The sequence below is a fragment of the Ruditapes philippinarum genome, unplaced genomic scaffold (assembly GCF_026571515.1).
Source record: "Ruditapes philippinarum isolate M1 unplaced genomic scaffold, ASM2657151v2 ctg14442_1_1_1_1, whole genome shotgun sequence".
In the NCBI taxonomy this organism is placed as follows: domain Eukaryota; kingdom Metazoa; phylum Mollusca; class Bivalvia; order Venerida; family Veneridae; genus Ruditapes; species Ruditapes philippinarum.
In genome coordinates this window covers 12,004-35,163 of record NW_026859729.1, presented here as the reverse complement: position 1 = coordinate 35,163, position 23,160 = coordinate 12,004, and the positions used below count along the sequence as shown (strand labels likewise).

At 33.6% G+C, this 23,160-nt stretch overlaps 2 protein-coding genes across 2 annotated transcripts; one reads left to right on the top strand and one right to left on the bottom strand.

The window, feature by feature from the left end:
- Positions 1 to 474: 474 nt before the first annotated feature.
- LOC132757670 (peroxisomal membrane protein PEX13-like) lies at positions 475 to 5,099 on the bottom strand. The gene is made up of 4 exons (XM_060749020.1): positions 4,948 to 5,099; positions 2,578 to 3,308; positions 2,082 to 2,207; positions 475 to 1,374 (listed from the first exon to the last, which is right to left on the bottom strand). The coding sequence occupies exons 1-4, from the start codon at positions 5,028 to 5,030 to the stop codon at positions 962 to 964; spliced, it is 1,353 nt and encodes a 450-aa protein (XP_060605003.1). The 5' UTR covers positions 5,031 to 5,099; the 3' UTR covers positions 475 to 961.
- Positions 5,100 to 5,156: 57 nt separating this feature from the next.
- Positions 5,157 to 22,256, top strand: LOC132757668 (uncharacterized). The gene is made up of 5 exons (XM_060749018.1): positions 5,157 to 5,400; positions 16,429 to 16,603; positions 16,895 to 17,119; positions 19,649 to 19,697; positions 22,109 to 22,256. The coding sequence occupies exons 1-5, from the start codon at positions 5,308 to 5,310 to the stop codon at positions 22,254 to 22,256; spliced, it is 690 nt and encodes a 229-aa protein (XP_060605001.1). The 5' UTR covers positions 5,157 to 5,307.
- Positions 22,257 to 23,160: the final 904 nt, after the last annotated feature.

Here is a 23,160-nt window from a genome sequence, read left to right as displayed (position 1 = left end):
CAAATATGGCAGCAATGAATTAAGTCTAAAAGTATCTAAAATATTTTTTCTTTTTTTCCAAAAGTTGCTTCCCTTGCACTCGTACTATTTCAAATTTTCTAAATATTTTATTTTAATATAGAATTGCAATGATTTGCATAAGAAAATAACAACCTTCTGTTGGTAAAGGAGATCATTCTGTGGAAATACAGTAATGTTGTCTAAGTTCTATAATGTTATTAACTAGTCCTGTCACTAATTATTTAGGTAAAGTAGCAAGGAACAAAGAATTTACTTGTAGTCTGAGCAGCCTGAAACCTGTAGTTAGATGCTTGCATTTTACATGTACATTATGTTGATGTATGCTTCACATAAAATATTTAGTGCCATTTAGGCACTGATTTTATAAAAGCTTTTGTTAAAAGTTACATGGTAGAATTTATTATTTCTTTTACTGCAACTTACACTTAAAGAGCAGAAAAAAAAACTTGTAGATTTCATCTTTATTTTTATTAATTCTATATAAAACAATCTAAATAAAACAAGCACATTCACCAAATATGACCTAATTGACTCATATACAGTTTAAACATGACTATGGTCTTTGATAAAAAATACATGTACTTGTACAAAAATGTACTTATATTGTGCTCATAAAAAGGTAAAATTACAAGATAAAAATTACATGTTACGTGATCTATTAATCCAATTAACAATCATCCTATGAAATACCACAATTCACTGATATTCCAGAACTGATAATGATTCTTAATCATTCAACATTTTGTAACAATATGCCAAGAAAAGACTGAAATTTGTATAGATTTATGCACAATAATTATAACATGATTAAGGTTGATACAGCCTATATGAATAAATTTTGTCATACAAAATTACACCAGTAACATTAGTGTCAAGTTACAAAGAGAATCACAGTGTGCAGCATTAGCATTATTACATAATATATATAAGTAAAAAAACTTCAGGGTTTGTCACCCGGATCTTTCTGTTCATCTGCTGGTAATTCTGGCACACTGTCTAATGGACTGGATTCATTTTGAAAAACTGAGTCCATATTTGGCACACCGATATCACCAGTAAACCCAGCCTGAGCCTGTCTCTCTAAATTTATAGCACTTTGTGACTGCACTAAAGGTCCATTTTGATTTCCTGTAGTACTACTAGTATTAAAAGATGAACTACTTTGTGTAAGAGCTTCGTTAGGAAATTCTCTGCTCTGTTCATCAAATGTTTGAAGTTCATTCTTTACTGGGTAATTTGAAACTTTTGTGCCTCGTCTTTTACCCAACACTTTGATATAATTGGCAGGTATAAGGCCCACAGTTTTACCATCTACACTTCCTAGTAACCAACCCTTCATGCGAGGCTGAAGATCTGAAATGAATATAAATATTCTTTAAAAGTAAGTACATAACACATTTCCTTTTCAACACCAACAACTGAAACAGAGTTAATGTTTTGAAAATAACTAACGTCAGGGCGTTACAAACTTAAACAACACAAGGGGTCAGAACCACCTCACCTGCTGGAGCTAAGTGATGAAGAGACTCTCAATAATTCGAAAACCCATTTTACTAAGTTGTTTCTTACAATCAGTCAGGATTAAACAAGGCGGCAATTCTGATGCCTCAACCTGTAAAGGCAAACCCTCAGCCACAAGGGGCCTTGTGACGTCTATCTCTTCAGTTACAAAGTTGATGAGAGAATTAAACATGATAAAAAAAAAATCTAAGTAAAATAAGAAGAAATCTTATGAAAAAAGATGCAAGAGTTATGAACCTTATCATACATGATGTGAGTAGTGTATTTGTTATTATTTGAAGTAGTCAAGTAGATACCTTAAGAAATAAAGAATTTACAGTGAAGAATTTACTGCTGAAAAACTTTACTCAGAAATCTGGACACAAATGCTGACAAGAACATCAGGTGGGTAGGATAGCTCTCCATATACTTGGTATAGACCAACAAAGTTTTTAGGAACACTTTATGTAACAAATGCTATGGAATCATGATGCATACATATATTACCAAGTCTGTATATTCTATTTAAAGCATATACATGTATATAGGTTTAAACTTACTTTTTGGAGCTATATGTAGATTAGCACCAGCTTGAAAAGATAACTCATCCGTTCCTTCCCCTCTGAAATCGTACAATGCTTGTGCAACAAAGTGGTCTTCTGTTCCAGTAGCCCAACCCTGCTCAACTGTAAAATAATCTTATCAAATTATACATGCATGAACTTGCAACCATGACCAAAATAAAGCTTCATGACATAAGTCCTTTTTCAAAGTGTGAAATTTTATTTACATTTATATTTTCTCAAAAACCTTAGAAACTTTCATGCAACAATAAATACATATATTAATAAGGCCTTAAAATACTACCATTTAGTATTAATAATTTTGTTATTTTTGCTACTTCAATAAGATACTGAAATACCAGTAAATGAAAAAATTAAAATCCAAAATGTATTTGATTGCATACCAGTATATGACTAACAAATAAAGTTTTTTTTAAGGGTTACAAGATCTGTATTTCATTTGATTTTATTAGTTGCAAGGGGAATATCTTACCTGGATTAGCAAATGTTGATTTCAGAAATTTCCATATGAGCCAAGGTCCGCCTAGAATGATTGCAAAGAACATTAGCACAGGCCAGCTACTCTTGCCCCCACCAGGGGCTTTGGCAGCAGTATTTTGTGCAACTGTATCTAATGCTTCTACCCAAACTTCTTCAGCAAAACCCTGAGGTCTTAGTCTTAATAACACCAGTAATTTCCTGTATAAATATCTTAGTGTTCTGAATACAGCAAAGGCTGAAAATACTTGAGCAAACTGCACTCTCATTCTACTGAAATTGTCTGCTACTCCTATCACAGCTCTGAATGAATTATAGACAGCCTGAAAAGTTGAGTCTAGCATCATACTGACAGATGAAAATGCACCAACTATACTTTCTATAGACTGAAAAGCTGGTCTTGAACTTTCCTCAGCCATGCGCGAAAAGGAATTATACTCGTTCATATTCTGTCCATATCCAAATCTATTATATCCCATTCCACCATAGCCAGAGTATCCACCATACATTCCTCCTGAACCATATCCTCCACCATACATACTACTGTATGGGCTACTGTACATGCCTGAACTATATGGACTGCTGTAACCACCATATCCTCCTTGACTATACCCAGAGTATCCTCCCATTGTAGAGGGTCTACTTGGTACAGGTGGGGCATCTCCACCTCCTATAGTGGGAGCACCTGATGACATTGATGATCCTAATCCTGTTGTAGGTGGGAATCTTAAAAGTAAAGATATACATTTTAATGTAAAAATAATGTTATTTCAAATTTTTTGTATGATGGTACAGGGTGGCCAACCCGTATGAAATTTTGGACAAAGCATATAACAAAAATACTAAAAAAGCTTCAATAAAGATCCTTTTTTTAAAGTTATTTTCTTTGATAAAATGAATTGATTTTCTTCAAATGGCTGTCCTTGGTAGTTACTGACTGTGAAGTTCCATTGAATAAAATTTAAAACATGTTCCCTATTAACTTTGTATGATTGATCATTTGATGTCTAAATCTTTGCCCTAACTGATTAATCATTCAGTTCATGAAATGTTTAGAACAATATTTTGAATACATTTACTGAATCAGTGGATATGAGAAAGACTTCAAACAATGTTTGAGCATATTTTGAACATATTTGGTAGACTACAAGTACAACTAGAATAGGCTACATGTAAGATATCATGTCTCCTAGCTATCCTCATGGAAACTTTCAAGATTTTCCTCCTAGAAAAGCATTTTAAAAACAGAGAATTTTCACCCATCACCAGGCAGCAATTAAAACCCCATTATCACACTTACAAACTTGCTTGCATGATTTCAGTCGGCCATATTCCCTAACCATGAATGAAAACTCCCTGTTTCCCTGTCTAAAATTCCACCAAATTATTCCTCTTTTAAATGAACTCAAAGAAGGGACCTTTTTAAAAGACTTTGTATTTATTTATTCGATTTTTTGTTCAGAAACGGACAATTTTTTCTTTACCTTTGTATAATTTGCTTTCTATCTATATATGGTTCCTATGGTAAACATATGAGTTTTGATGGTAAACAAATGAATTTTCTGAACCGAAAGTAATCTAACACACAGCGTTGCTGTCATCACATGTAAACAATACATTAAATCGGTAAGAATATTGAGATATTTAGTTTCAAATGCAAAATATTAATATGGAAAACAACTATGTGTAGTTTATGTGTATTGTTTTAATGTGTTTGTCTGCTATTTTAGTTGTAAAAGCCATGTACACTTAGTGTCGCTTCATAGCAACAGAGTTAAAAACGTGAGCGGTAACTGAACGAGATATGGCAAAGCGCATGCTCGCGCACTGACTTCCGCTCTATCGAAATACTGCAAATGCATATAGCGAAAGTTCGTAAGTGTATCATGCATCCAATATAGCCTCCCCCACCCCAAATTACAAAAAATCTCTGGAAGCAGCAAAATAATCCAGTTTTTTTTATATAACTGTAGAGTTAGAACATGTTCAAAGATTGTCACTGATGCCAATCAAGTTTAAAAAAAAAATTGTGTCTACAATGTAAAAATTTTGACTGAACTTTTGATAAAGTTCAAAAATTAGAATGGTATTTATAAACAGATAAACATAATTAGATAGGCCTAAACACAAGTAATGAGGGTCATATGACCAAAACATTTACTGCCAAATATGTGTAAATCTGTGGAACTTGTTAACATAGCCGTTTAACAACAATGAGTAATTTTTAATTAGGCTAAATTTTGACTTTGTGCCTGATTAACTTCTTTTTTCTTGAGAAAAACAGTAGCGCATGTAGTTAGTGTCATTAAAGGGCAAGAACAAACTTGATTCTTCCGTTTACACTACAAACCGGTCTAATGCTTACGCTGACATAAATGTCGACTGTATATTTTCTTCAGTCTGTCTATTAACGCCAGGTTTTTCCCATGGTTTAATTGGTGATGCCATATCTCTATATTCTGTTTGTCTTCCGGTTTGTTGACGGGTTCTCGAAAATGAGACTTAACATACCAAAACATCTAAAACCATTCTACATAACAGGTGGTTTTACGTCATATCCTGTATATGTTGTGCCTGACAATTATGACGCTTTCAATGGGTTCAGTGAAAAGTGAATTAAGATATTTTTGACCTATGCGAATTCTGAAATTTTGATTATTATTCTGAAGTACAAGAACATTTTGATTTTTAAGTAATCTTGTTAACCTGTTATAAGCATACAATTATGGGAACTGGTTCTAGTATTCAGCCAAAAGAAGGCGTTTTACCAAACCCAAGAATTCAGTATGCGGGTGAAAGAAAGAAGAAAAATAAAAAGGTAGACCAGTTCATCGTCAGAATATAACAATACAAAACAAAGCATACACTTCACTTTAAAAAGGGTACCACTAAAATACGCAACGGAGATTTTTTGGCGCAACGGACGCAACGGGCGCAACGGAGATATTTTTTTTAGAAAAACCGGCACAACGCCTGTTTCTTAAAGTCAATGTGCTATATTTAAGCATCCAAAATGATTGTTTATAGCTATTTAGTTAGTAAGTTTTAAAATATTTCATAAATTGTATATGTTTAATTGCACTGAAGGGTCATATGCCTGGCGAAATGGAAATTTCATGGGAAATGGAAATTTCATGGCGCAACGGAGATATTTTGTTCAGAAAAACCGACACAACGCCTTTTTTTAAGTCAATATGCTGTATTTGAGCATCTAAAATGATTGTTTAGCACTATGAAGTAAGTATGATTTCAAATGTTTCATAAATTGTATATGTATACACTGAAGGATTATAATATGCCTGGCGTAATGGAAATTTCATGGCGCAACGGAGATAGTTTGGGAAAATCGGCACAACGTTTGTACTATTGTACTATTATATGAAATTAACTAACACCAATGTTATTTGAATAAACAAATTTAAAAAAAAAAGATTTAAAAACCTTAATCGTATATCAAATAATCAAAGAGCTGCAATGTTGATGTTGTAAAGGATTGTGTGCCGGCGAAATGGACATTTTGTCTGCGCAACGGAGATTTTTTTTTTGGCTCAACGGATTCAATGTTTGTCCGAATTAAGTAGTAATATGAAGAAGTAAATCATTAAAGATATTAACTGAATTACTGAAAAATTTATGAAACATTTTAAACATACTTACTTATTAGTGCTAAACAATCATTTTAGATGCTTAAATATAGCACATTGACTTTAAAAAAAGGCGTTGTGTCGGTTTTTCTAAAAAAAATATCTCCGCTGCGTCCGTTGCGCCAAAAAATCTCCGTTGCGTATTTTAGTGGTACCGCTTTAAAAAATACAAATACAAGAGTGAAAGAAAGTATGGCAATCTCAGAATTAGACCCATACCTCCAGATAGCGTGCGTATAAGCGTAAAATACGCATAGAAAATCTAAAATACGCATCACTTTCAAAATTCGTGCGTCACAGTTACGCACAACAAAATGAAAATACGCTCGTATGTCAAAATTTATGCGTGAAAGAATAGAAGTGTAAACATTTGATATGTAGAAAGAAAATGTTTTGAGCATAAAAATACAATATATTTCCATTTTATTGCATTGAAAACTAAAAATTCTGTTGTCAACAACGCATGTTAAAAACGAAAGTAGCAGGAAATACAGAACAACTTGTGAAATTATTGATGAAATTTGTGCCCGATAATCATCGTAGGAGTTAACATAGTATTAAGTTTGTTTAGGCATCTATTGACATGCTTAATTATGCCTCAATATAAACAAAAATATATTTTAATTTCTTCAACTTTTGTTGTTGGAACAAAATAACATGTTTTTCACCTGCAGTTTTGTACTCAATATTTTTGTACCCAGTCTACAGTTACGGACAATTTTCTCTCAGACCAATACTTTTTTTATGGAAAGATAAAAAAATCTTGTTTATGTTTCTTTAATTCTAATTTCAACTATAATTGTTCAAACTGGAGTACATGATAAGGTACATGCCAACAGAAATAAAGAAAGAAAAATATTGACTCCTAGAAAATAAAAACAATTCAGGGCTTCATCTAGTGGAAGTTTGGGAGTCATTTACTCCTTCATTTTGGCCTGTGACTTCCGAAAATCAATACTTTTCCTTCTTTACCTATAATGTGACTTCCAATATCAGAGATTTTGAAGTCTGACTTCCAAATTTTTAAAATGGAAGCCCTGATAATTTTGCTGTGTATCCTAAACTTGAGTTCCAGTATACCCTGGAAGTCTGACTTTACATGGCATGTTTTGTAAAATGCTTTTTTGACAGATTTTACCCCTTAAGATTTTCAGAATTTGCATTTTACCCCTCACTCTAAATTTTGAGGGGTAAAAACCCCTTGGCCAAAAAAATTATCTGGAGCTCTGTATACTGGTACATGTATAAATTATACTATATAATGATCGGGATCACCTAAAACTCGTGACAATATCTAATTCCTTGACGACATCAATCCGTGACATGAACCTAAAATCTGAGACACACAAAATTTACCGTGATATATAATGCAAGGCACTAAATACCGTGACGAACTATATTCGCCTTTATGTGTCTGTCATGAAGGGCAGCTAAAACCCGTGACAATGCAACTAATCCTTTTGATAAATAATCATTCTTTCTTTTCTTTTTTCTTCTTCATTTTATGAAAACATAACATTATGACATGTGATTAATTAAGGGAAATGAGTAAAACAAGTGACAATAACTAACATTATTAAATTTATTATCAACATTTCAAATTTAAACCAAAGTTTTAAAGTACATATTATACATTGTGTACACTTCATGCGTTTTTTTCGTCGTATGTTTCTCTTTTGGGGGTGTGTACATTTTGTACAGAAATACAGAATGTCATCACCACTAATGTCACCTTTTGTAGACCCTCACATTCAGGATGGTACCATATTTTGCATTTATTGCAAACAACATACAAACCGTCTTCTGACATTCGGCACAAACAAAACACCTTAAGAAATGCAGTGTATCTGATACCATTCGGGTGCTTGAGCGACTGGGTGCCAGCGGGAAATGGTACAAGCTTACCCTTTTCCAAACATTGTATCAGGTGACCAAGAAGCAGTTCTATGTCATACCTTTAGGTGCAGGGATCTATACCGTTAGCTTCCGCAGTTGCGTTTGCAATTGCAGAGAGACCACAGTCATTGCCGTTTTCCTGGAATGCACAGTCCATAAAATTCAACAATATTTTATCATTCTTTTTTGGTGGGGTATCTTTTCTAAGTTAATTATCCCCCGCCGATGGAATTGGGAGGGGGATATAGTTTTGGCGTTGTCCGTCCGTCCGTCCATCCGTCCGTCCGAATTTCGTTTCCGGAGTAGTTCTCTGCAAATACTGGCTGGAATTCAACGAAACTTTATGGGAATCATCAATATCAAGAGGAGATGCGCATCTGACCGTCCGTTCGTCCATCCGTCCGTACGAATTTCGTTTCCGGAGTAGTTCTCTGCAACTACAGCTGGAATACAACGAAACTTTATGGGAATCATCAATATCAAGAGGAGATGCGCATATCGTCGGCTTGTTCCGGTCAGACACTTAAACTCAGAGTTATTGCCCTTGATTAGTTATGTAGTATGCATATAGAGTAAAAATCGTTTCCGCGCTACTTCTCTGCAACTACTGGCTGGAATTCAACGAAACTTTATGGGAATCATCAATACCAAGAGGAGATGCGCATATCATCGGCTTGTTCCGGTCAGACACTTTAACTCAGAGTTATGGCCCTTGATAAGTTATGCAGTATGCATATGGAGTAAAAATCGTTTCCGCGCTACTTCTCTGCAACTACTGGCTGGAATTCAACGAAACTTTATGGGAACCTTCAATACCAAGAGGAGATGCGCATGTCGTTGGCTTGTTCGGGTCAGACACTTTAACTCAGAGTTATGGCCCTTGATTAGTTATGCAATATGCATATGGAGTAAAAATCATTTCCGGAGTAGTTCTCTGCAACTTCTGGCTGGAATTCAACAAAACTTTATGGGAAATATCAATACCATGAGATGTGCATATCGTCGACTTCTTCCAATGAGACCCTTCAAGACAGAGTTATGGCCCTTGATTAGTTATGTTGTATGCATATAGAGCAATAACTGTTTCTGCGCTATTTCTCTGCAACTACTGGCTGGAATTCAACAAAACTTTATGGGAACCTTCAATACCAAGAGGAGATGCGCATATCATCGGCTTGTTCCGGTCAGACACTTTAACTAAGAGTTATGGCCCTTGATAAGTTATGCAGTATCCATATAGAAAAATATTTGTTTCCTCGCTACTTCTCTGCTACCACCGGCTGGAATTCAATGAAACTTTATGGGATACTAAGAGGAGATGTGCATATAGTCGCCTTGTTCCAGTCAGATACTTATAACTCAGATTTATGGCCCTTGATTAGTTATGTAGTATGCATACATCTCATGGGCATTTCCAGATTTTACTATTTAACACAAAGTTATGGCTCTGTTATTTCCCTGAATATTTATCAAGTTCAAAGAATATTACTGTTTATGCCATGATTAATATATAAATAAAGCCTTATGTCTTCAGTTGTTGTGTTAATAATAACCAGTACTCGGCGGGGGATATAGATTCAACGAATTTGCTTGTTGCAAATAACTTGCTTGGTAGAAAAACTTAGTGATGTGAAACCTGAATCATAAAATTTTTACTTCCGACTTGTTATTTGTTTTCATAGTGGATAATGTCAGCCAATGTGTCCCACCCTGTTCTGGCGTTCTGTTGACGATCTGAATGAAATTTCCAAAAGCACGAGTAAATGTTAGAGTTGCTGCATTGAGGCAACTGTCCAGCCCCCATATATGTGGGAACTGTGACTTTAGAAGAGACATCGCCGCATCAATCAACTGATCATTTAACCACTCTGTTGGTGAATACAGGATACTTTTTTCTTCGTCCTTAAATTTAAGCTGCCCAATATCTAGCCATTCTGGTCCACTTACCGATGTGTTGGTCTGTACTGGCTCTCCTGGTTAAATATCCTGCTCAATATATATTGTATACGATAGTTCTTCTGGCTGCTGAGTCGTCACGGATTTTTAGCTCGACTATTCGATAAGAATAAGTAGAGCTATTGTAGTCACCCGAGCGTCGGCGTCGGCGTTGGTGTCCGCGTCGGCGTAACCACTTATGTTAAAGTTTTTGTAATAGTTCAAATATTTTCAAAGTCCATTGACATATGGCTTTGAAACTTGGCACACTTGTTTACCATCATGACCCCAACCTGTAGACAGGAGGAGGTAACTGTATCAAGCATTTTGACAGAATTATGCCCCTTTTTCGACTTAGAATTTACGTTAAAGTTTTTGTAATAGTTCAAATATTTTCAAAGTCCATTGACATATGGCTTTGAAACTTGGCACACTTGTTCACCATCATGACCCCAACCTGTAGACAGGAGGAGGTAACTGTATCAAGCATTTTGACAGAATTATGCCCATTTTTCGACTTAGAATTTACGTTAAAGTTTTTGTAATAGTTCAAATATTTTCAAAGTCCATTGACATATGGCTTTGAAACTTTGCACACTTGTTCACCATCATGACCCCAACCTGTAAACAGGAGGAGGTAACTGTATCAAGCATTTTGACAGAATTATGCCCCTTTTTCGACTTAGAATTTACGTTAAAGTTTTTGTAATAGTTCAAATATTTTCAAAGTCCATTGACATATGGCTTTGAAACTTTGCACACTTGTTCACCATCATTACCCCAACCTGTAAACAGGAGGAGGTAATTGTATCAAGCATCTTTTCTTACTATCAAGCACTAAGAATAGTCGAGCGTTGCTGTCCTACCGACAGCTCTTGTTCATCATGGTCCCGAGTTGGTACTGTCACGGGTGAATCTAATTTCCGTGACGACTGAATCGTCACGGGTGACTGTAATTTCCGAGATGGCTGTATTGTAGCCAAGTTTGGTGCTGTCACGGGCGAATTTAATTTCCGTCACAGCTGAATAGTCACGGGTTTTTCAATTCTCCGTGAATTTTTGTCAGGGGAAATTATGTAGTCAAAATCATCTTGTCTAGGTCGTTTTCTTCCTGCTTTTTTTAGCTCGACTATTCGATAAGAATAAGTAGAGCTATTGTAGTCACCCGAGCGTCGGCGTCGGCGTAACCACTTATGTTAAAGTTTTTGTAATAGTTCAAATATTTTCAAAGTCCATTGACATATGGCTTTGAAACTTTGCACACTTGTTCACCATCATGACCCCAACCTGTAGACAGGAGGAGGTAACTCTATCAAGCATTTTGACAAAATTATGCCCCTTTTTCAACTTAGAATTATGTTAAGGTTTTTGTAATACCTCAAATATTTTCGATTTCCATTGACATATGGCTTCGAAACTTTGCACACTTGTTCATCATCATAACTCCAACCTGTAGACAGGAGGAGGTGACTGTATCAAGCATTTTGACAGAATTATGCACTTTTCTCGATTTAGTATTTACGTAAAAGTTTTTTTAATACCTTAAATATTTTCAAGGTCCATTGACATATGACTTTACAACTTTGCACACCTGTTAACCATTATGACTACAACCTGTAGACTGGAGGAGGTAACTTTATCAAGCATTTTGACAGAATTATGCCCCTTTTTCGACTTTAAAGTTTTGTTAAGGTTTTTGTAACACGTCAAATATTTTCAAAGTCCATTGACATATGATTTTGAAACTTTGCACACTTCTTAGACAGGAGGAGGTAACTCTATCAAGCATTTTGACAGAATTATGCCCCTTTTTCGACTTAGAATTTACGTTAAAGTTTTTGTAATAGTTCAAATATTTTCAAAGTCCATTGACATATGGCTTTGAAACTTTGCACACTTGTTCACCATCATGACCCCAACCTGTAAACAGGAGTAGGTAACTCTATCAAGCATTTTGACAGAATTATGCCCCTTTTTCGACTTAGAATTTACGTTAAAGTTTTTGTAATAGTTCAAATATTTTCAAAGTCCATTGACATATGGCTTTGAAACTTTGCACACATGTTCACCATCATGACCCCAACCTGTAAACAGGAGTAGGTAACTCTATCAAGCATTATTTGTTACTATCAAGCACTAGAATAGTCGAGCGTTGCTGTCCTACCGACAGCTCTTGTCTTTTCATCTTAACCTCTATGTGTCGTTAGGTTGGGTTTTGTTTTCAAGTTCACTTCCATACCTAAAGATTTCTTAACAGCTATTAAGTATATGTTAGTGTTCATCCGTGCTGTACTACAGAAATTAGAAACTTCGACGGGAGCGATAGCGACAGGAGAATGTTTCTAATTTCTGTAGAACAGCTACGAATAAACACTAACATATTTAGTGTCAAGCTTTATTTGGCCCTTGATTACGTCACTACAGGGTTTTATGAAACACTATGAAAAATAGAAGGCGACTATGAACGGATTTCAATATAGTATTGACTTTTTTTCTTCCATGAAAATTAACACACATATTTTTTAAGAAATACAGCGTTTTCATTGGACGACAAATAAAGCTGGACACTAATTGATAACAATGCGTGTTTCCGCACGAACATGATTTGGAGAATAGTGTTACAACCCGAGCCTTGTCATCTTGTCCTAACATCTTAAATGTACCTAGCCTTGGAGCGAAAACGATTCTATCATTTTTGTGTCACCTCTACGGAGTAGTGGCGACATATAGGGATCACTTCTCCGTCGTCTGTCTGTCCGTCTGTCTGTCTGTCCGTCACAAAACTTGTCCGGACTACTCCTCATAAACTACTGGTGCAATTTCATCCAAACTTTACAGAAATGATCAGTACCAAGTCTAGTTGTGCATATTGTCAGCATTTTCCGGTTCAATGATTTTTGTCAGAGTTATGGCCTTTTAACAATTTTTAATTTTAAAGTTTGTCCGGACTACTTCTCTTATACCACTAATGCAATTTCAATGAAACTTTACAGGATTGATCTGTAGCTCAAGTCCTTGCGCGTATTGCACGGGTTTTCCGGTTGAATGATTTTTGGCCGAGTTATGGCCCTTTGAAAAAAGGTGTTTTTTTCTGTGTGTTGCCAGATACGCAAAAGCTTGTCCGGACTACTCCTCATAAACTACTGGTGCAATTTTATGCAAACTTTACAGGAATGATCAGTACCAAGTCTAGTTGTGCACTGTCCGTCTGTCTGTCCGTCTGTCACAAAATTTGTCTCAACATGAAATTGGCCATCATGAGGCTACACATGTAATCACTGATTGCTCTTGTTTATAAGTTCATCTGCGCGTGAGAAGTTAATATCAATCTTTGGGATATTTGGTTCTGGATGTGCGTCATTTTCTGCATAAGAGACAAATTGGTTTTCACGAATGCCATTTACAATACCTTCTGGTTGTGAAACTGTAAATTGGATAATTTCTGAGAGATCAATTTTAGCTGAAATGTATTGAGGTTTTAAAGTATAGGTACCAATGCCTGCACGACCACAAGATAATATTGATGAAGACATAGAAATGACAATACTACCACATCTGCTGGGGCTTCTTTCCATTTATTGAGTTGTTTAAATACTTTGTTCATACTTTCCCTCTGATTTTGATTATGCCACTGTATGGGTCGTACTTTGTAATTTTTTCTATTGCCAATTTTGAAACCTTCCCAAGTTGAGGCAATATTCTTTCTTCAAAATACTTTCGAAATTGTTCATCCCAGGCTGTATTTAATTTTGCAAATGCATGGCATTTCCTTAAAAAGAATATGTCTAAATATCAATGTAGATACATAGAAATCCTCAAGTTGAAAAGTAGTGTCATAGCTGACACTGACTCCAGTTCTTCAAACATAAGTTTATGTCCGCATATAACAACTAAATTTGGGAAAGTATTGATTACCTGAATAAACTGATTGCTTGTGTCTCTAGCTAAAGCATGCAGATTGTATAAGGCATCACAAGATATTCTAAGTTCGGATTTGTTTTAAGTCTCTTGGCTGTTCGTCGTGGTCATGAATTTCTTTCTTATACTGTAAACTAAATTTGGATCCTCCGATTTTGTTTTTTTTAGCCATTTTTCTAGACTGCTTGGCTTTGATCTTAAAAAAGGGTGTTCCTGGTTTTTTGAATTTCCATGGGACATCGGCTGTGAGATTTGTTCATTGCCGATGTACTGAATTACAAAAGGACCGTTAATGCAATCAGGTTCATGGTAAACAAATTTAACAAATTCTTTTGATGCGCCATTCTCGGTATGTATATAAAAATACTTTTTCTTTAACCCCGGATTTTTGCGTGGAAGACCCACAGTGCCTTGGTTTTATCCAACGATGTCTCTTGCCAATCCTGTTCTTTTAGACCGTCCCCTTTAAAAGTCCAAGTTTCGCCACCTCTTGGTCGAAAAGAAAGCGCCGATATTGGCGGTTCAGACCGTATAAGACGTAAAATTTATGAGATATTAAAATTACCAATTGAAAACCGTTAGTCACAGTTGCAGATAACTTGTATTGTTTTTTTTTTGAAAATTTGACTGAATGTACATTTTTATCAATATATTTATCCTTTTTTTAATTGATCACGTTCTTCTGTTAAAAATTTCATGTCTGTATTTCATGCATTGTACCTGCTCAGAAAAGTGAATTTTGTTCTGTTTAAACAGTGTTTTGAATTATTCATGTTATTTGGAGTGCATTTATTGGTTTCAAAGAGGACATATGATAAATTATTAGAAAATTACTCATTTAATTATGGGTTGAATGATGAGAGGTTTAAATGAAAGACGAATTTCTAAAATTTTATTTTTGAACGACATGAAAAAATTCTATTTGTAATAGATTAAAAAAGATAATAGAATAACATAAAAATGAAAATTTATTAAAAATATTTATTATTATTTAATATTATTTTTTGTAAGTCTAAAACTACGAAATGCAAAAAAAAGTGTATAAAATCAATTATTCTTTTATATTATTTCTTTATCAATTTATTAAACAGTAGCCATCAAACAAATTTATGTAATTGTGGTGTTAACAGTAAATCTTGTCAGCTAATTAGTTGTATAAACACTTAGGCATCACTATTAAATCAGTTGTATAAACACTGCACTTTAGCATCAACACTTTACTAATCAGTTGTTTATTGGACATTTAAAATTGTTTTCAGACAACAGCCACATATAAAAAAAAAGGTCTTGGGTATAAAAACTTCTCTAAAAGAAAAATAATATTTAATCAGATAATATAAGATATAAATAAATTATATTACATGATCAAATCAAGCAAAAAAGTTAAATAAAATTTAACAATTATGATATACAAACTTAAAGTACTGAGACAAAGTGAAATCCTCTTTAAGTTTTTTAATTTATTTTTTATAAATTTCAAGTATATTTTAGTATATCACAAGTATCATAATAATTTCTGCATAAAAAAGGAGTGAACTTTCTTGGTGTGAGCCTTCCGAATAGTGAAATGTCTGTCTACCATTATGTCAAGTATGAACCACAATTTCAACAGAGCGTTATTTTGAGCCAAAAGTAGGTCACTGTACATATATGGCAGCCAATGAGAAATTAAACTGAGACAATATGAAAAGGAGGTAGCCCTGAAAACATTGAACTGAGGTTTAAAACATCTTGCCAATGTTTGTTACGAATGACCATTGAACAACAAACAGAAAAAAAATGCATGATGGCTTAATTACTCCAAAAGTTGGTGAAAAGTATACTTGTTTTATTGATGCATAGGGCAAGAGGAATTTTGCTTAACCAAAATGTAAAACATAAATTAACTTGAATATTTTAAAATGATATAAGTTCAAAATGATTATACATGTAACAGTTTCTCTTTTTCATCTTAATAATTTTTCAAGTAAAAATCTATATGTTTAAATACATTAGCATTTGATGAATCAGTATTAAAATGAATGAATGGTTTCAAAAATTGTAATAGGAAGAAAATGTTTATTCTATTTGTATGAACTTTGTATGGTTTTTTTTTTAGGGGGGAAAGGGTTGTAATTACATGTATGTATTTTTTTATTTCTATGGACCCCAGCGGCTATCCATAGGTGCATAGTATGTCTTATTATTTTTTATGACAAAATTGTGCTCTTTTATGCTGTTTTATGATCTCATTATATATGTATATGATTTATATGTTATCTCTTAACTGTATGATTTTATTATTTGTATCATGTGCTATGTTCCTGAATGTATAAATAAAAAGATAAAATAAATTTCAACTATCTATCTACCCCTCACAAGGACGAGATATAAGTAAATATATGAAACAACTTGTGCATATTGTCGTTGAATTTTTCATTCAGTTATGCACAGCTAGTTTCTTTTTTTTCCAGGATTATCAGATAGGTGCCCCAGTATTGATAGATTTAGACCATGGTTCAATACGTTATCGTTATATGCAAGATTCAAAGGGAAGTTCTGTGAAGAAAGAAAAACCTTTTGAAGGAGATCCTACACAAAAAAAGGGACACTACTTTTATCACCCACGCTTGAATGATTTTAGCTCAAGTATGTGTTTCTCTCAAAATGGTGCATTAATTAACCCTTGAGTATCCTGTAGTTGAAATTTTTATTCTTTTATTTTAACTTAAGTTTAATAAGTGGTCTTAAGTAAACATTCATTTACTTTGTTGACATGTTATAGAGCTTAGATAACAATGGAAACAATGATTTTTCATTTTGTTTTCAAGATCAGATATTTTGATCTTTAGTTTTTTTCTTAATTCAAGTGATTATATGTGTATGTTATATGTGTATATTATATGTGTATATTATATGTGTATATTATGTATATATTAGAAGCATCAGCTGACCGAGAAGATCCGCAGAAGTTTCTGTATGTTGTGAAAGGTCCAAACAGTGCAAAAGACAAAAAAGTGTTTTATGTGTATGGCCGTAGCTTTGATGATAAAGATGGAAAATTGACAAAACCAATGGCAACAAGGGCTATGGGGCAGGACCCCACCTGGCCACTGAGACAGAATGCAAATGATGTTTACTACAACCTTACATTTATAAACCAAGGTAAAGTACTTTGATAAAGGTTCTTACAACATAAATAGATTTCATTTAGAGTTACTCAAGTTGAAGCATTTTTCTATACTTTTCAGTTTTCATGGTGTATGTTATGTGATTTACCTTGAACAAGGATAACAGTGGTGGAGTGGTGGCCTAGTGGTTTGGGTTTTGCCTCTCAACCCTGAGATCATGGGTTATCTGCTGATTAGTTCCAGGAGGCAGATTTGAAAGTGATTGATATAAGTTGAATAAAAATCACAATACACCATAATTATATAAAATAAATATGTTCAAATTTTTCTTAGGATAACAGTCAACATTACAAATCCATTTTCTTTTCGTAAAAGTTGCTGCAATACAGATCACTGAATACAATTTTTAGACAATAGCAGTTTTATAACACTAACAGTTCAACAACATCTAAGTATTTAATGTTCAACGTGCATTTCAGTAGATAGGGAAGTTATATTTTGATAATTTCATAGTCAAATTATCAAAATATTAACCTAACCTCTTAAAAATATATTAACCTAACTACTAGTATAATTGAATGTGGATGAAAATGACATTTGATTAGAAATATACTTGTAAGTAAAATGTGCATGATTATTGAAAGGGCATTAATATCTGCACCTGTTGAAACATAACAAAATTCTAGATATTTTACAAATTTTTTTTTAAGTGAAGTCATGATTTCATGATGTTACGCAACAAAATTAAATAGAAATATCTTTAAGCCAGTAAAAAAAACAACAACATGAAATAAATAGAAAATTGTTCCTTTTGACTGTAAGGTTTTATTTCATTTGGTGCCACCATCATGTATTGTTGTTTACATTTAAGATGTATTTTTTTATACCCCCACACAACAAAGTTGTCAGGGGGGTATACTGGAATCAGCTTGTCCGTCCGGCAGTCCGTCCGGCTGTCCGTGGGTTTTTTCTTGTCCGCTCAATAACTTAAGATTCCTTTGACCCTTAGTCTTCATATTTGGCATGGAGGTTAGTCATGATTAGTCAATGACCCCTATTGTTTTTTAGGTCACTAGGTCAAAGGTCAAGGTCACAGGGGCCTTGACTTTAAAAAGCTTGTCCTCCCAATAACTTAAGATTCCTTTGACCTACAGTAGTCATATTTGGCATGGTGGTTAGTCATGATTAGTAGATGACCCCTATTGATTTTGAGGTCACTAGGTCAAAGGTCAAGGTCACAGGGACCTTGACTTCAAAAAGCTTGTCCGCCCAATAACTTAAGATTCCTATGACCCATAGTCTGCATATTTGGCATGGAGGTTAGTTCTGATTAGTAGATGACCCCTATTGACTTTGTGGTCACCAGGTCAAAGGTCAAGGTCACAGGGGCCTTGACTTCAAAAAAGCTTGTCCGCCCAGTAACTTAAGATTCCTTTGACCCACAGTCTTCATATTTGGCATGGAGGTTAGTCATGATTAGTAGATGACCCCTATTGACTTTAAGGTCACCAGGTCAAAGGTCAAGGTCACAGGGACTTTGACTTTAAAAAGTTTGTCTGCCCAATAACTTTAGATTCCTTTGACCCACAGTCTTCATATTTGGCATGGACCAGGATGTTGATCATGACAATAAGGTGACCCCTATTGATTTTGAGGTCACTGGGTCAAAGGTCAAGGTCACAGGGACATTGATAAAAAAAAAGCTTTTCTTCTCAATTGCTAAAGAATGTCCTGTCCACAATGTATTGATTTTGACATTTTTACATTTGAAGCATGTAGAATACATAACTTAGCAATGTACTGGCTTAGTAACCTCAGATTTGGCAGGGAGGTTGTCCTTGAGCTCTAAATGGCCACTGTTGATTCTGACAAAGTGGTATGCGGGGGTATTCACGCCATGATAGTGGCAGTTCTAGTTTAGCTAATTGAAATATGGGTTATTCATTTTTATCTTCAACATCTCAAAGGCAATTCAATTTTTTATTTTTAATGTCAACCTGAAGTGGAATATCTTTTAACATCATTTTAAAATGATGGTTAGAGTTGTTTTGTCATGCTGGTGGTCATTTCACTTGTGAACACAAGATGTTATATTTTCACGTATGGATATGCCACTCATGAAAATATTGCATCTGATGTTCACACCTCGGAATTTATTTGTATCTTACATGCAAAACAAGCATAAATGTTCCTATAACAAATAAGTTATAGGTTTGTTTATATAATAATACTAGAAATTTACATTGAGTTGTCATTACATAACATCTTCATATCAAACAAGTCTACAAAAGTGTTATACAATGAACCTGTTGCAAACATCATATCTTTTTATTGAATGAGCTTTAATGTACATATGTCTGAGATGACAATTAATTATTATTTTTCGTTTTAGTTCTGACCAGAATACTATCCATAGTAAAATGCCAAATGGCAAAATTTTGGTTGACATCAATGTGTTCTGTAATGTTGTAGGAAATAGTCATAATTCATTGTTATATATGCATTGAAGGAAAGCAACATCATATTTTGAATATTTAATGGAGATCATTTTCATTCATTTTAGTACCAACAGAGGATCCAATCCCTGGTATACCAAACAGATATCAGATGCAGTAAGTCTTCTTCAATATTATTTGTTAGTCATTTAAGATCAAAATTTTTGGAATACAGAAAAGAATTTGATTTTTGTGCCCCAACTTTAGTGGCTGGCATTTAGATTTACCTTTGTCTGTCCATCCTGTCTGTCGCTCTGTTCTCTTTTGTGTCGTACCTAAATCAAAAAGTATTTGACCTAGAGTCATGGAACTTAAAAGGAATGTTGATCAGCATGTGCAGTTGTGCACCTGGGTATTTTCATGTGGATTTATTCAGAAATTTTTAGAGTTATTGCCCTTGACTAAGTGAAAAATTTGCAATTATCAACTTGTGTCGCATGTAACTCAAAAAATATTTGACCTAGATTCATGAAACTTGACAGGAATGTTGATCAGCATGTGCAGTTGTGCACCTGGGTATTTTTGTGTGGATTTATTTAGTATTTTTAGAGTTATTTCGCTTGACTTAGACAATTTTGCAATTTTCAACTTGTGTCGCATGTAACACAAAAAGGATTTGACATAGAGTTATTAAACCTTACGGGAAGGTTGCTCAGCATGTGTAGTTGTGCACCTGGGGTTTTGCTTGTGGAAATTTGTAGAGTTATATCTCTTGACTTAGTAAAAACCGTTTCATTATGTCGTTATTTGTTCCTTGAGTGCTTGAGTTAGAATCAACCAACTTTACAGGAATAAAGATCAACATCACTAAATTACAGGAATAATGATCAACATCACTGTGAAGGTTTGCACCTGGGACTTTGCATGTGGATTTTTTCAGTTTTTGCCCTTGACTTACAGTAGTATAAAGTTGCAATTTTCATGCATAGCTCAAAAAGAATTTGCATTGTAGGCCTGAAAGTTTACAAGAATGTTGGTCAACATGGGTACTTATGCACCTTGGGGTTTGCTTGTGGATTTATTCTGTATTTGTAAAGTTTTTGCCCTTTACTTAGTAAAAGATTTTTAGTTTTCGACTTGTGGCACGTGTAGTCCAAAAAATATTTGACCTAGAGTCATAAGATTGACAGAACAGTGGCGTGTGGGGGCACCCGTGTCCTATGGACACATTTCTAGTTTTGTCTTCTTTCTTACCTGTCATAGGATGGTTTATGAAAAATTTGTATTTTACTTCTATTTTGCAAGACTTCGTTTTTTTTTCTTTTATGATAAGTTAACAGTTCTTTTTCCTGCAAGTCAATGTAATTGTCATATTTTATCTCAGTTAAAATAAGCTGATATAAGTCTATTATACATCTCACATCTTATATTTTATCCTCTCTTTCATAGCATAATAGTAAGTTAAATGATAGTGTATCACCAAAAAATATGAACAATATTTAATCCGTGTAACAGAACTTAATTACACCATATTATCACATATACATGTAAGACTGTATCTTAAGCATAAATTTGATAGACATGTATCTCACAACTTTTATTTTTCCATATTTAAAATTTTGTTTGTTTTTATTCTAAGATGCCACTTTTCATAAAACAATATAATATTTTGAAATGAAATAACTGAAATTTAATGATTAATTAGTAATCTTATCTGTCATTAAATGCAGTTAAGATTATACAATTATAAAGGTTGACAAATATCTTTTATATTATTTTGTATTGATATTTTTACTAGAAATTTATCATAGTGACTGAGCATGCCTACCATAAAAAAACATATTCTAAGTTGAAACTATAACTGTATCATTTTGAAATCTCAAAGTGTAAAAAGAAAGCACACTCTTTATGAAATGTATTGATTTCATGATTATAAAAATCTTATTCAGTGCTTAAAATTATTGTTCAAAGAGTTCTAATGTTCTTAAATTTGAAGTTAGAAAATGTCTTATATAAATATATTATTAGCAATGAATTAGTTATGGTAGTAATCATAAAATTCTGTTTAAACAGAGGTGTCAAGGCATCTATCCAGGAGTTTTTTTTATTAAGCTTTCAATAAGGATCAGCTTCTAATATCAATTATGAAAATTTGAGATATAGATGGAATTCTTTAAATTTTTCTATACTTATCTGTGCTGTTTTTTTTTCATTATGAAACTCTGTAAAGCATGTGAAACATGTTTGTACTGGTGAAGTTATAATATTAACAAGCAGTCATACTTTTGATATTTAAAAAGTATAAAAACTATCTGTAACAGAAGGTGTAGTAAAAGAAGTAAGAAAGCTAAATATGTAGACAAATATTAGTTGTTGTACTGTGCTTGTCTCCCTTGATATGATTTTTTAACTGCAATTTAGTGAATATATTGACTGTTTTTTTTAAGAACATTGCATTAATTGATTATTTCTACTTTATTGTTTGAACAACAATACACCTAGATCTGATGTTTTTGATGCAGTATAGAATGACCATAAAATGACTTGTTTTCTGAATAATTGATTGTTGTAATTATTTTCTTGTATAGATTTGCATTGAACAATTCTGACACTGTAAATGATCTGAAGAAGAAAATTGCTCTCACAATTATAAAGTCATCTAGTAATGTCCATGTATGTTTCCAGCAAAATACACTCAGGTTAGTATGTTTCTATAGCCTATATCTTTATAGTTGATACATTTGATTTGATTAACTTCAGACTGGGCTAATATTTCCAGAATCTATTTGGTAAAGGAAACACAAAGGTTTGTACCTAAAGTCCAGTTGTGTAAGCAAAACACAGGTTAGTGTCATTGTGCATATGGCCGCCTTTAACATATAGCCTGATGTACAGACTGTCCTTGCTCTATATTGGAGGCAAATGCTTACCTTTTTAGCTTCACTATGTGATAAGAATAAGTAGAGCTATACTAGTCACCTGAGTGTCGGTGTCGGCGTAACCACTTATGTTAAAGTTTTTTTAACAACTCGAATAAATATATAATATTTCATATTGGAATTTGGCATTATCAAGGCTCTTTAACTATCAAGCACTAAGAATAGTCGAGCATGCTGTCCTACTGAAAGCTCTTATTCATATTGGACATATCTAAATTCCTCACATTCAGTAGGTTTATATATACATGTAGATAAAAAGCAAAAGTATAAGAAAAGAGAAGCTGTTTTTAAATCTGTCTACATCGATACTTTTGACTGATACTGCATGATTTTAATATACATTTTTACAGAATAATTAGTACAACTCCAAGTGCAAATACCAGTGCACTACATGTACATTCACTTTGGTATTTTTTGATAGATTTGTATAGCCCTTTATTAAAAAAAATCATTCCATAATTTTGTTTCCTTGTTTCAATCTTTTTAATGGAGAAACAAAGAATAAAACATACTAAACTTTTTTAACTATAAACGGAAAATCTTTCCTATGTAGCGCATGCCAAGTAAGTTTCTTTAAAGCAGTTTTAAAAATTTGATAAATACTTTCAATTGTTCCTTTTTTTTAAGGAGCAGAAAACTTACCTAGAATAATTCATACAAATTAATTATTATGTATTTAACTGTTATGAAAGTATTGTACT

Coding starts and splice junctions, on each gene's coding strand:
- LOC132757670 (XM_060749020.1), bottom strand. CDS start 5,030: ATGGCATCACCAATTAAACCATGGGAAAAACCTGGCGTTAATAGACAG. Junction 3,309..4,947: donor CAGTCGACATTTATGTCAGC/GTAAGCATTAGA, acceptor TTTACTTTTAAG/ATTCCCACCTACAACAGGAT. Junction 1,375..2,081: donor TCTACATATAGCTCCAAAAA/GTAAGTTTAAAC, acceptor TATTCATTTCAG/ATCTTCAGCCTCGCATGAAG.
- LOC132757668 (XM_060749018.1), top strand. CDS start 5,308: ATGGGAACTGGTTCTAGTATTCAGCCAAAAGAAGGCGTTTTACCAAAC. Junction 16,604..16,894: donor CTTGAATGATTTTAGCTCAA/GTATGTGTTTCT, acceptor TGTATATATTAG/AAGCATCAGCTGACCGAGAA. Junction 19,698..22,108: donor CCAAACAGATATCAGATGCA/GTAAGTCTTCTT, acceptor TTTCTTGTATAG/ATTTGCATTGAACAATTCTG.